General features: G+C 38.2%; 1 protein-coding gene across 2 annotated transcripts in view; it reads right to left on the bottom strand.

Annotated features, from left to right (window-relative positions):
• Positions 1–3,134: 3,134 nt before the first annotated feature.
• The window catches only part of LOC134668706 (transmembrane protein 64), a 40,835-nt gene continuing 30,070 nt past the window's right edge, over positions 3,135–13,899 (bottom strand). The window contains exons 3-4 of one of the 2 annotated variants that reach the window (XM_063526147.1): positions 8,118–8,277; positions 5,147–5,283 (exon numbers count right to left, since the gene is read on the bottom strand). In XM_063526147.1, coding sequence (XP_063382217.1) covers positions 8,161–8,277 — 117 coding nt within the window. In that variant the 3' untranslated portion in view covers positions 5,147–5,283; positions 8,118–8,160. Of the gene's footprint in view, positions 5,284–8,117; positions 8,278–13,899 lie in introns of both variants that reach the window. The other variant, XM_063526146.1, reaches the window with a different exon arrangement.

Raw genomic sequence — 13,899 nt, 5'->3', positions numbered from 1 at the left:
GTTCCCCCTTCTCAATCCACTGCATTGATTCGGACTTACACTCCGGGTCATACTGTCTGATCCATGTTTCATCGACAGTTACTATTCGGGAACAAACTTCGTCTATATTATCTTCGCACAAGTCTAAAAACGCCTGGGAAGTTTCAACACGACGTTCTTTATCGAAGGCAGTAAGCATTTTCGGCACCCAACGAGCACTAACTTTACTCATGTGCAAATGTTCGTGTAAAATTTCTCCGACTCGTTCTTTACTTATACCTAGGACCTCAGCTATTTGCCAAACCTTAATTCTTCTATCTTCCAATACCAACTTTTTGACTTTGGCTACGTTTTCTTCGGTCACTACCGATATTGGCCGCCCTGAGCGGGGGTCGTCTTCGATGGATTCCCGCCCGAGTTTAAATAAGCGACTCCACTTTTTGACTGTGGCATAAGAAGGCCCAGAAGCACCGTAAATAATAGCCATTTCCTCAAAAATACACTGCGGTGATTTTTCACTTTTTGTAAGGAACTTAATTACAGCACGATGCTCAATTTTCGTAATATTCGCTGGTAATTCACACATTATGTAGTTTCTAGTTGAATATCTCGAAACAGAATAATAAAAATCTGACATATTGTTTTCTTAATAATTTATTTTTAAATGGCCTTTCTAGCGGCCAGTATCATAAACACATATACAACCTCGAAATACCTTAGGCTTATAAGTTTTCAGACGTCCCTCGTATATAATAATGAGAAGTTTCCGGAATAATTCCTAGTGGAAACTTAACAATTTTGGAAACTTTCCGACGGCACACCAGTACACATGTGCATTTGGAAATAATTATTAATTATGACAGTATTTAAACTACATATTTGGAATTTAGTATAAATATAGTTTTAGAATTTCGTTGCAAGAAGATACTAGGTATATTATTAGGGGATATAGTAAGATTAATAAGGTAATTGGAATAAGACCAGGATAGGTTGAATAATTTAGGAATTCAAATTACAGTAAAATAAGTAGGTATATAGCTTAAAAAGGTACCTTTCGTGAAGCTAAGTTCTACATATTATTAAGTCAATATTTTTTAGAATAACCAGATCCTCCACTTATAATTTTTAGTAGAATTTAAAAACATGTTACTTGTATGTACCTATTGGATTTGTACTTGTTAGATTGGATTTTACCATGTTCATGCATGTCGATAGATAAGTGGTAAGTATTTAAAAATTAAATAAGAATTGTATACTTAAAGGCTGCCATCGTCGGCTGTTTAGTGTTAACGCCTTAAATACTCCGGAGTACTTTACAGCTTTAGGTATTTCTTTTTATATATATATGTATATTCATTATAATTTGTTTTTTCATAGCTAGGTGTTTTTTTGCCCTTCAAGAAACCCAAAGGTCACTGCGTTTAACATACAAAGAGAAACATTAGATGAATGCAACTAATCGAAAAGTCGTTAATTCTGTTATTGCACGATAAGAACGATATAACTACCGATTAAATAAACTACCGAGCGATAACGATTGATTAGCTAGTGGTCGAGCCAACAGCAGCATTTCACTGACCAATGATGACCCTTAGTATACTTACAATAGGGCTCACAAATCGTCAATTAGCAGCGTGGACGATGGTACTATACTAACCGCAATACTAATTGGCGACTGAAGTCATACCATTATCTCTTTCATGCGTGTTCAGACCCAGCGCTATTGAAGAGGACGGCATTATAACTTCAGTCGCCATTTGGTACTGTGGCGACCACTGTCATTATTGGACCTTATGTCTTGGGAATAAGGTTTAAGAATGGTGAGATAATTGTGTCAACGGTATCTAATGCTGATATCAATAGCAAAGCAAATAGGTAGCTACTCAATCAAACACGAAATGAATCAGTCTTAAACGTTTTAAAAGGAAGAACAAGTGATTTTTGAATTTAAATCGAATGCCATAAAATTAATATATGGAGAAAACAAGATTTAAAGAAGTCGAGTTTCTTTCGTGTTCCTGATATTTAGTTTTAGTTAAAAAACTAATTATAAGTAGTAATTATGACATGACTTCGGACAGCAAGCGCATTAGCATTATGCAAATAAGTTTAACCTCTTGGGGTTCAATGTCCTAATACTAGTACAAATTACCTTCAATGAAATTTAAATCTTAATGAAATTGAATAGAGTTGCTTTTATTTTGTTTAGTTAGATTTTAAAACAAAACAAATTCAACTCTATTTTCTAATACGGTAGATTCAAATTCGATTGCCAATTTTCCTTGTATGGTGGGCCGCTAGAGGTTAAAATTCGGCCCCAGTTACCAAAATCTCAAATGAGACATTGGTATTGTATGTATAGTAGCATAGAGAAATATAGTAAGACAAGAGTGCTCACTCCATACATCAGCTTTGGTACCAAAAATATTAGTATTTTCATAGTCGACATCTAGCATCGAGTAGCGGAATTATCAGTACTGCTACTTGACAATAGATGTAGCGGCGACCGAAAAGTCTAATGCTCAACAATTTTCAGCTAATATTATAAACGGATTAACCGGAACTCTATTTTCAAATTGTTGTCCAATACAATTTTCGTGGGTCGCCACTCGAGAGACATCTAGTATCTAGTATCGAGTAGCGGTACTGATAATTCCGCTACTCGATGCTAGATGTCGACTATGAAAATACTAATACTTTTGGTACCAAAACTGATGTATGGAGTGAGCACTCTATGTACTTTTTTCTCTATGATAGTAGTAAGTAGTTAAATTATGAATTTTGAGTATTATGACCCAAACCAAACTAATTATGACTTTAAAAAGTTATTATTAACCCAAACTATAATGTGGATAGGGATCGGTAAAACCTACCTAGCGTTTCTCAAGTTACTTATATTTGAATTATTGAATATATTAATTGTAATATAAACACCTACTTATGCTAGGATACATATGTAGAAGGAGCTTACAAACTAAGTTCAATAAATAATAATTTAATTTTAACATAGTATCCGTTACCTACTTAGTCTCGAGCTCATAAGAATAAATGCCAAATCATAGAAAATAACTACCTTTTGAAACCTCGTTCCATGACGTAAACTTTAAATATTAAAATACGAACTGGCTCCCCCCCCCCCCCCCCGCCTGCCGCCTACCGCCGTAATTTGGCAACATTCATTAATATCAGAAAACTACCGGTTAAAGGTATATTTGGATACTGTAAGGACAAAATTTTTTGAAAAAATAGTTATGTATTTACACATATAATATGTAGGTATCTGGACTGGAAAAACTACGATTTATATACATTTTGCTACAATTTCTATAAGAAGTTGTTGAAGTCGAAAATTGTAGTGTGAGCACGTCTTAATATAAATTTGGTTCCATCTTTTGTCCCGGATTACTCCGAAATATAAATATATATTCCCAGCAAACTAAGAAATCAAATAGTTATTAAATAAAGTAATGGGGAATGGGGAATAACGGAAACTGATTTCTCACCTGATTATGTTTTCCCAATATGAGGAACCACCCACCTTTTCTCTCCTAATATACTGTGTACGAAAAATAATTAACTTTTTCTTGTCATTAGTTACCAGTATAGTGTCTCTTGAATATCTTTTAACTAATGAAAAATGTTGATCAGGCCACAATTTTTTTTACCTAACTGTGCAGCTGTCGTCTCCTGGCTAACACGGGATAAAATAAGTACAGGAAATGGTTTCACCCGTCTTAGCCTTCACATTCCCCATTGCCCGTACAGCCCTCGTTGGACTTAATCGAAACTCATCTGAGTGCAGAGTAACTGAGTGGCGCACGGTCTGCCTCGGTGGCATCTTGGATAACCGCCAGAATGCCGATCGGACGCATTTTTATCCGATACATTAAACTTGTCCACTGCGACGAGTAATACCGACGCCTACGGACGCGCGCCACATTGTATTGGCTCGGAAATAGAGCGGTGGCATTGTACAATGATGCCTCACTGATGTTTACTTCCCGAAGCATGTGTTGAAGAGACATAACCTATCCATCATTACTCAAGAACAAGTAATATAATTAAATCAAGATGAGATTACATGTCAATAGGATAGTTATTGTTGCATCACGGTTTCAAAACTCTTTATAATTAATAATTAATCATAAATAAATATGTCGCCTTTGCCAAGAAAACCCAAAAATCCTGAGTAAGTACGAGGACTAACAATAGCAACACTTTTCCCTTTGAACGGCACGCCTGTCGGCGGAAGGTTGATATTGGGCCGTTGCCGGCACGTCAGTTGACGTCTGAAGGGTTAAATGATCATTACTAGACCTTGTCTTAGCAACTTTATTTCCTACTCGTCTGTTAACCGTGTGGACGAGTTCAGGGCACTTTCTGCAGGTTTCATCTTACAAGATTTGTTAGCGCTACTAAACTTCAGTCAAAATGTTCTAAAGAAAGATTAAAGAGATCACTGGCAGTTCTCAGAGGTCGTATTAGAAAATATACCTAATGAAATTACATCTTTATCTCTATTTACAGTTTAAACGACCAATATTAAGATCTAAGAGTTCTAAGAATAAGTCAAGTATGAGCATTTCTCTCAGAGGTTATTCACACGTCACCACTACGATCTACCGCATATTGTCCATCTCTTTTCCACCTTCGTTATCGTCCTGTACAATCATGAATGGTTGCACTTTTATCGGCGTGTCCTCATATTGTTATAACACTTATAACGTGAAGGCTACGTTGACGATGAAAGCGGCCATCTTATTAAGGATCTCCCGAGTACCTACTTAGTCTAATATCACAATTCCCCTCCCTTTCAGGCCTAGTTATATCCAAGTCTATAGACCAGCTTCACTCTAGCTACACTGTCACCTGGAGGCTGATCCACTACACTGTCTGGTGGCCCACATATGGCCAGGTCTGTGGACCAGCAGACACCATTAGCCATTCCATCCCCGCTGGCTACCTGGCTCCACTCTCTGGCTAATTGGCCGGAACGGCCACATTCTCTGGCTTGCTGTCAGGACTGTCCACGGTGTCCTCTGGCGCCGTGGACTCATAGACCCCACTCGCGTCTCCGTTCCGCGGGTTACTATCCTCTGGCCGGTCGGCTGCGCTGCCGGACCTGGCCACGCCTGGCTAGCTGGCGGGGCCGGGGCTGGCGGGGCTGTCCTCGGGCGCCGTGGGCTAGCTGGAGCTGCTGGTGGACGGGGTCTCCCGGCCCAGCTCGGCCGCCATGATGGCGAGCGTGAGCTCCTTGCGCGCCTTCTGCACCACCCATACCATTAGCGTGATGCCGATTAAGATCTGGAAACAGGAGAGTTTTACGTTAGCATTTATATATTGACTGATAAGACGGAAGATCTAGAGGCAAGACCAAGGCAAAACGTGCGATTTTCAAGCTGGGGAGCAGAAACGGGGAGCGGAGCCAGAGCGTACCTATTTTAAATGAGTTTTTCGGAACTTTTATGCATTAAATACATAATTTGATGGTTTGTAAGGGCTTGTGCACAAATCACGCGAGGTTCGATAGGGGGAGGGGGATCACGAAAAAATCACGAAAGATCACGTTGGGGGAGGGGGGGTATAAGGAAACCTCACGTGTATTTTTCTACAGTGAACGAAACTAAGAAAAAAAACCTACCACTTGAGTAGGTAGATGCTTTTTCTCAGTTTCGTTAAACATAAATCTTCACTTTGCACTTCAAAATAGCGAGTCTATTTAATGAAAATAGAAAAATAAACAAGATTTTCTATATACAATACTATTTAAGTATCTTATAATTAGGTCGAATGAAAAAAAATTCAAAAAATACACGTGAGTTTGTGTGGGGGGAGGGGGGGTCAAAAAAGTAGCTGAAAACACCTCGCGTGATTGTCTTGTCTTGGACAACGACGCTCGAAAAAAGATTATAGTACCTAGATAAGCTTATATGTAGGTATAATATGTGGAGTTTGAAACTAGAATTAGTATAGGTATGGGTATACATTATACAAAATCTTAAATTAAAACAAATCAACCTCAATAAACTGTAATTTTCGTGTCGAATTATTTAGTATTCGGAGTAAATGTAAATTGTAAATGGTCCACCCTGTACGCTCTAGATATTCGGCTGAATTGTCGTCGGCTCGGAACTAATGTACAATGCGAAGGGCGGCCGGCGACATTTCTACGCACTAATGTCGCTTTTGTCATTTATAGCTTACCTAATTACCTAAATAAAGACGAACATACATTTTACAAGAGAGATTACATTTAATTTCCGTTTAGCTTCAAAACCAGTTAAACAAGTACGGATACGGTAACAACTTAACAAGTTCTGCTTCCAAAAAGACGCACAAAGGTTGTTTTAAAGGACGCATACTTACCTACGTTTTTATTCGTTTGAATTCAAACTCGGTAGCTAAACAATGGATTAGAAAATTATTATACACAGAATAGTATATCTCAAACCTTAAAACCTTGTTAAAGAAACAATACGCGACATGCAGGTTTGCCACGAACCATGGCAGATCCGAGGAGACAGCAATGCTCATCTCTGTTCCTGCTGACCACTAATGTAAAGGAGTAGCTAATAAGTCAGGCGGCACGTACGAGTATTGCAATTGAAACCTTATGCGGTACCTATATTGCAGAACATTACGCCCCGAAGAATATGGAATTTCCTATAGATTCAACGGGCCGCTTGGTCGATGTGGCACTCAAAAAGGCTCACAACACCACAATAACTAATAAATAATATCTCATACCTTGGCATTCATCTCAAGATCACAAATGAGGAAGGAATCATTTTTAAGCTACAACTGGAGGTAGACGGTGTGTGTACCATACCAATAACCAATAGCAATTTTAACTGGCCATCGCTAGACCTTGTTGTTATTACAATAAGGTATACAATTAGTCAGTTATTAGTGTGGACGTTGTGTAAACATTGTCATCATGCACATGACGTGATAGCGCCAAATGACGGTGATAATGATAAGAGATAACAGGTAATATAACTATCTCGTCAGGAGTGTCAATAGATAGTAAGCGGTATTAGATGGTTGCCCTCCAAATTTGGTGATAACTAACAGTGATAAGGTTCGCTGTAATTTGCTACAAGGCTTATACAGTAATAGGTATTTATAGATAGCTGAATTTTCGGTACGCCATTAGAAATAAATACAATTTCCATTAGCATTCTGGTAAGTCTTAGGTATGAGCCAATGAGCCCACAATGGCCATGATACTGAAGCATGAGGCAAGGAGATGAAAATTACCTACGTTTTCAGGGTTCCGTACCCAAAGGGTAAAACGGGACCCTATTACTAAGACTTCGCTGTCCGTCCGTCCGTCCGTCTGTCTGTCACCAGGCTGTATCTCACGAACCGTGATAGCTAGACAGTTGAAATTTTCACAGATGATGTATTTCTGTTGCCGCTATAACAACAAATACTAAAAACAGAATAAAATAAAGATTCAAGAGGGGCTCCCATACAGCAAACGTGATTTTTGACCAAAGTTCAGCAACGTCGGGCGTGGTCAGTACTTGGATGGGTGACCGTTTTCTTTTTGCATTTTTTTTCGTTTTTTTTTTCTTTATGGTACGGAACCCTTCGTGCGCGAGTCCGACTCGCACTTGCCCGGTTTTTCTACTCGGTTTACTTTAATGGTTATTTGTTAATTTACAAAAGTATAGCTAAACCAGTAGATACATTCGACTCAACTGGTAATGGACAGTTTCAGAGGTTTAGCAGGCTTAAAGGAAGAAAAAAATAGCATAGCAGTATAAGAAAGTGTATAAATACCTGTGTGTGTACCTATTCCCATACCAGTTAGAAAAGCGCAATAGTATATTAACTACGAGATCTCTATACTTAATCGTATCCGCACCCCACCGCAAGCGTGCTGTGCGTCCAGAGGACTGGACTTTTACGAATCTACATGCGACTAGCTTGTCTTCAAGGATAAAAACAGATTTAGCAAAATACTATGTGTTTACAAAAACGTAAAATCTGCACTATCCCCGTTAGATTCGCGCACTACAGACGAATCATCAAGACAAGCGCTGCGGCCTCCCGGCGGCGCTGCTCGGCCGAGTTTTGAGAGTTTACGGGTTAGAAACATATTTAGCAATGAATGATGAAAACTGTAAAACCTGCATATTCCCGTTAGAGTGTTGTACTACTCGTATAAGAGCGTCAGCAAGACAAGCGCAGCGGCCGGCGCTCCTCGGCCGCGGCCGCCGCGAGCGCGCCCGCGAGCTCGCGCCGCGCCTTGCCCACCACCCACACCATGAGCGTGATACCGATTAACATCTGCGAACGGGAAATTAAACCATTTTGGGGATAATATTATAGAAAAGGGTATTGCAATCAATAAGCTATATTTGTTACGTTTACAATTTTTACTAGCAACGAGCTTGTCAAAACAACATCAACATGGTCATGTCGCAAAATACTGGTTCTCTGTGCCGGTTCTAAACGTTAGTAATAATAGTTCAATGACGCTCCCGCTCCCTATAGGTATAAGATGGCCAAAAGCTGGGTCCCGAATTTAGCATTTTTTATGGTGGGTCGGAGCCCAGTCAACTTTGAGAACCACGACTCCAACTACACATTATTACACGACTTTAGAAGTCCTTAGACGATATTGAATACCTCTCGCGCTTAGCTACTTCTGCCGCTGACTGTACTTAATGTACTTAAGTAAAAATATTGTTTGAATAGCGTTTACTCACGCACAGTTGACGTAGACGGGGGTTTACCGGGTGAAGTTGTGGCTAATTAAAATTCTCTACCTCTACTGTATTATGTAAAGATTGCGTCATGAAACAACACGCTTTTCAGCTCCGCTCAGCTGGAAATCTCCATAACTCATAAACTAGGTAATGTTGGTACCTCTGTAATATTGTTATAATTATAACTGCGAAGTGTGAAACAAAACAACAGACCAAAGAAACAAATGGCTTAGTGATTTCAAAGAAATCAAATCAACTTAATGATAATAGCCGATACTGAAAATAAATACCTAGTACGAATACCAATGTTATATACATAACTGTAGGACTAATCTAACTGGGGCATCATTATAAAATTACGATTAATCCATCGCATAAATAAATTGTGCAATCAAGGAAAGTGGAGTTGTTCGATTTGACAATGACATTAGTCTCTACCATTCTCGACGATTTTTACCATTTTTAGCTATGGTTCGTTTAACGATAAAAAGTATTTTTTATGCTACTTACTAAGTTTAGACATTGCTAATGTATTAGATCTTTCTCTTATATTAGGAATTCTATGATAAATAAATAAATATTACAGGACATTTTTACACAAATTGACTGAGCCCCACGGTAAGCTCAAGAAAGCTTGTGTTGTGGGTACTCAGACAACGATATATATAATATATAAATACTTAAATACATAGAAAACAACCATGACTCGGGAACAAATATCTGTATCATCATACAAATAAATGCCCTTACCAGGATGCGAACCCGGGACCATCGGCTTCACTACCCACTAGGCCAGACCGGTCGTCAATAAGTAGGGAAATACAGATTTTTCCAGACATGCAATCTTATGTATTCGTAGGCACTGTTGTTTACCGTACGTACACCATACTCGATTTATAAAGTTCCCCGAATAGAAAATTGAATCGAAAATATTCACCAATATTCGGTCTGACGTTTAGTTAGTATTTTCGATTATTACTTTATATGTATTACGATAGTACATAATTCGAATTGTCCCATTCAATGGAATAAATATACAGTTATGTATAAGTACACTTTGCACACTCACAGTCCCACACACACACACACACAGGGGACTTTAATAGCTTTCGATAATAATAATGTAACATTTTATAGTTGTATAAACAATACAATCGCATTGACGGTTTCAAAAAGAAAGGGCTAAACCGAAATATTATAAAGAAACAACGTTTTGTTGTTGTGCCACAAATCACTACGATAAAATTGTTCGAGTGCAAATCTTAATCCGATAAAGCTATTTAGGTGTAAAATAAACACAACAGTTGATTACTATAGATTATAAATTATTTAAGACTATCAGATCAGATAACGAAGTCTAAGTACCTAATTTCTAAACAGAAATTGTTTTTGTTAAGAGCGTGTTGTAGGCTTACAAGGAATCTTGATAGGTACTTACTTATTATATTCGATCATTTTATGCCTGCTTAAAAAGGTTACGCTTAATATCAGCCGAAATTAGGTTGCCAAGCGGATCCCGCGCGGGCTCATGTAGAACGCTACTGGGATAACGCTCAGAAGATATCCGCAAAAATATCTGCACAACATAGCGTGCATAAATGTATGATGCGCTGTTCGTGAGGTTCAACAAATAAAATTGTGCAGTGTCAGATATTTTCTCGCGCTTGTCAATATATTATTTCGAATTATTAGGATCCAATTTCGTAAAACCTTTATCACGTGTGTTTTGTTTACGTGTAACGAAGTATCTGTTATGGTGTTATGATTGATCACGGACATAAGATAGAAGCCGACGTAAACAGAGATCTACCGCCCTCAATTCCGTTATAGGTATGTATATACCTACTGAAAAACAACGCACAATGTTTAATGTTTGTTTTGTTTTGTTAACGGCCAAACCGTTTTAGTCCTTGGAGTTGAAAACATTAAACATTTGTAACCACAATTGTTCAAATGCCGATGCTGTAGGGCTCCATGCACGAAAAAAACTTATTTTTTAAAATTAACCTCTAGACTATGTATATACATACATATATAGTACATAGTACATATAGCTCTATAGAGGATGAAAATGAGGCTAAAAGTTTTCTGGCTACTTCTACGACTTAAATTGTATTTTTGAATTTATTAAATAACTAGACGGGCCCGCAGCTCCGCTCGCGTAAATGAAATAAAGAGTTTGTTTTATGTAGGTACATTGAAATACCGACATTATTATGTATTCAATCCTGCCAGGGTTTATAACTGTGATATCCATTTCTTATTAAATTGTAGCCGTTATTTGGATAACTTAGTTCGCAAATTTCTCAAAAAATGATGTGATTTGATAAAAGGCAAGATTGTATTTTGTCATCTACGTAGGTATTTATTTAAAACTTGTTTCAACATAAAATTATTATTTATTTTATGTTGTGTTAAAGCCTAGTTGCAAGCCTAGTTGTGTTGTGTTAAAGCCTAGTTGCAAAAAAGTTCATTAGATTAATTACTGCCTTAAGAATAATATGGACGACCACCGCCCATAAATCGCCTTTTGATACAAACCTTAGTCTAATAAAACATGGTCTTCTCTTCCCAGACAGAGTGACACAAGCCTACGTCACAATAACATTGCGACTTTATATAGCGCTATCGCATATTATCAATATCATATAGCGCTGTCGCATGATGACGTAGACTTGTGTCAGTCACGTGACCACGAAAAGAAGGGAAGAGAGTACCAGGAGGAATATATTATTATACCATGATACAAACGTACTCCCCATTTCCCTTTATGGATATTATAACGGCTAGGTACGGTGACGCAACGTTAGTCCTGGCCGACACCATATCACGCCATGTTTCTCGGTCTTGCGATTGCTCTCGCCAGTCGGCATGGCGGAGGTTGAGCAGGTCTCGAGCAACTACGTCGTTTCAGCGGTACCTTAGGCGTCCGTCGATCGGCTATCTCCCATTTTGTTGTCCCAAGTACCTACGCTCTCGGCACGATCCTCTCCCATTCTCTCAGTATCCGAGCCGCTGTGGTCTCTCAATATTTCGCCACTATATCGGAACACATCCTTATTTCTATGGCAATAAAGTTATATTACGATATTTGGCTGACTGCTGACTGTACATTTGCTTATTTTCATCTGGTCGCTCAAAAATATCTGAACATGCACTTTATCTACCTACGTTATAACTTGCTATCAAAAAACTTTGTTGTTTTAAATTTGTTTTAAAAAGAAATTTAAAACCACAAAATACAAATTATTTATAATATGACAATATTAATTTGATTGATGTCATATATGGCATAAGTCACTCGTATGGGCGTACACTAAGGTTGAGATTGGCAGCACTTTTTATTTTACTTCGTGTAAAAAGACTCAGAAATACCTGTATACCAACATGACAAACATAATTTAGGTTACTTTAACTTACGGATTTTTTGGTCTAATCTGTAGCCCCGCCAAACGAAAGCAACCGAGAGTTGCCGAGAGATGGCCGAATAAAGTTATTTTGAAAATTTCATTTGCTTATTGTAAATTAAATACGCATCGAAAGCGATAAATTTTATGTTCTAGTTATATTCTCATATTTAGATAATAGATTGTAACAGTTTTTTCTTATCATACGTGCGTCGTATTCGAGAAACGTGTCAAAAACTTTTTTAGAAATTTGTAAGGCGCCATCTCGCTTCTTCTCTCGTTTTTTATCCCGTTCTGGTTTTTCAATTTTATATACAGGGTGATTCATGAGACGTGAGCAGGACTAATCCTGCACACTCAGTAACTGATAATTGACCAATCACCGTCGTATTTAGGTGAAACAACCACACTTTTTCCTATTTTTCAACTTTTTGGTGAGGGCAAATTTAATTATCTACAATCATGGTCACCCTACAAGACCTAATTAATAAACATAAAACCTCTTTTACGAAGAAAAAAAAATGTCAAACCTGGGTGAGATACGAATTTTAAAAAGTAACCAGACCGTGATGACAGTGATGACATTCAATTTGACACAGAATATCGATAGTTTAGTATTCTAATGTTAGGGTGACCATCCATGTCATAAATAAATTAATAACTTTTTTTTTCAACACGACTAAAAAATTAACGTTAAACTCACTAATACTGATAGGAAACAGTTGCTTATAATTTACGAAATGCGCAGTGTTAGTCCTGCTCACGTCTCCTGAATCACCCTGTATATGATGTAAATTATATGAACTGAAGATCATAATATAAATTCGTGACGATTAGTTTAGGATAATTTATACTGTAAATGTAATGTTATATTATTGGAATAAATATTTAACTCTACGCAAACGATGTCGCAGGCGGAGGCTAGTAAGTATTTATAAGAAAGAGTTTTCGATATTTTCACCCCATTTCCTTCACACATTACAGAGCCCGTTTATCTCCAGGAAATTACCTTGATAACTGGTTACGCGTGTTTCCAATTTTCTTAACACTCTTACACACGCAACCGACTCATTTCCGATGCACCCACTCTTTCTGTCGCGTTAGACTAGTCTCGAGAGTGAGAGGGACGGCTGCTGGGGACCTTGACCCTTTCATATGCCGAGTAACTTTTATGTGCTAAAGATTCAAGTAGCTTGCATTCAGGGTGTAGGTGGCCTACTTGAGCCAAGTTACTTGACGAAAACTGCGCGGGGTTGCGTGCAGTTATGAAATAACCGGTGACATATCTTTTGAAATTGTCTGGTTTCGGAATACTGTAATTGAGATCTGTATTTTAGTTTCATATCAGAGCGATTAAAATTTATTTTTTGTGAAATGATGACGGTAGTGTTGCACCTTGCTGAGTTGAACCTTTATTAAGTCGAACCATACCACGGCACGCAGCCTTAAAGATTTCCTTTGAAATGCCGTCAAAGAAAATCTTAAAGTCTCTAACTGGGTGCATAATTTGATTCATTCATCATTCATCAATCCTTCCATTCGTTTCCGTGTAAACTGGCGATGGCCGCCCGCGGAGCTTCGCTTCCCTGCCGCTCTCACAATGGCGGCCTCATTCCCGCCATCATCCAATTAAGGTGGCTCAGGCGGAAGATTCAGTAAGTACCTATACCAGTAGCGACTCGCCGCTACTGGCATACTGAATCTGCTTTTTTGGCTCCTCTGTTAACATTTGCATCGTTCCGAGTTAAAACCAAGATGCCTTAGCATTTGCTTTCATCTACTAATCCACATGT

Source organism: Cydia fagiglandana, chromosome 11 (genome assembly GCF_963556715.1).
Source record: "Cydia fagiglandana chromosome 11, ilCydFagi1.1, whole genome shotgun sequence".
In the NCBI taxonomy this organism is placed as follows: Eukaryota; Metazoa; Arthropoda; class Insecta; order Lepidoptera; family Tortricidae; genus Cydia; species Cydia fagiglandana.
The sequence above is the reverse complement of the archived record's forward strand: the minus strand, read 5'-3'. Positions and strand labels throughout refer to the sequence as shown.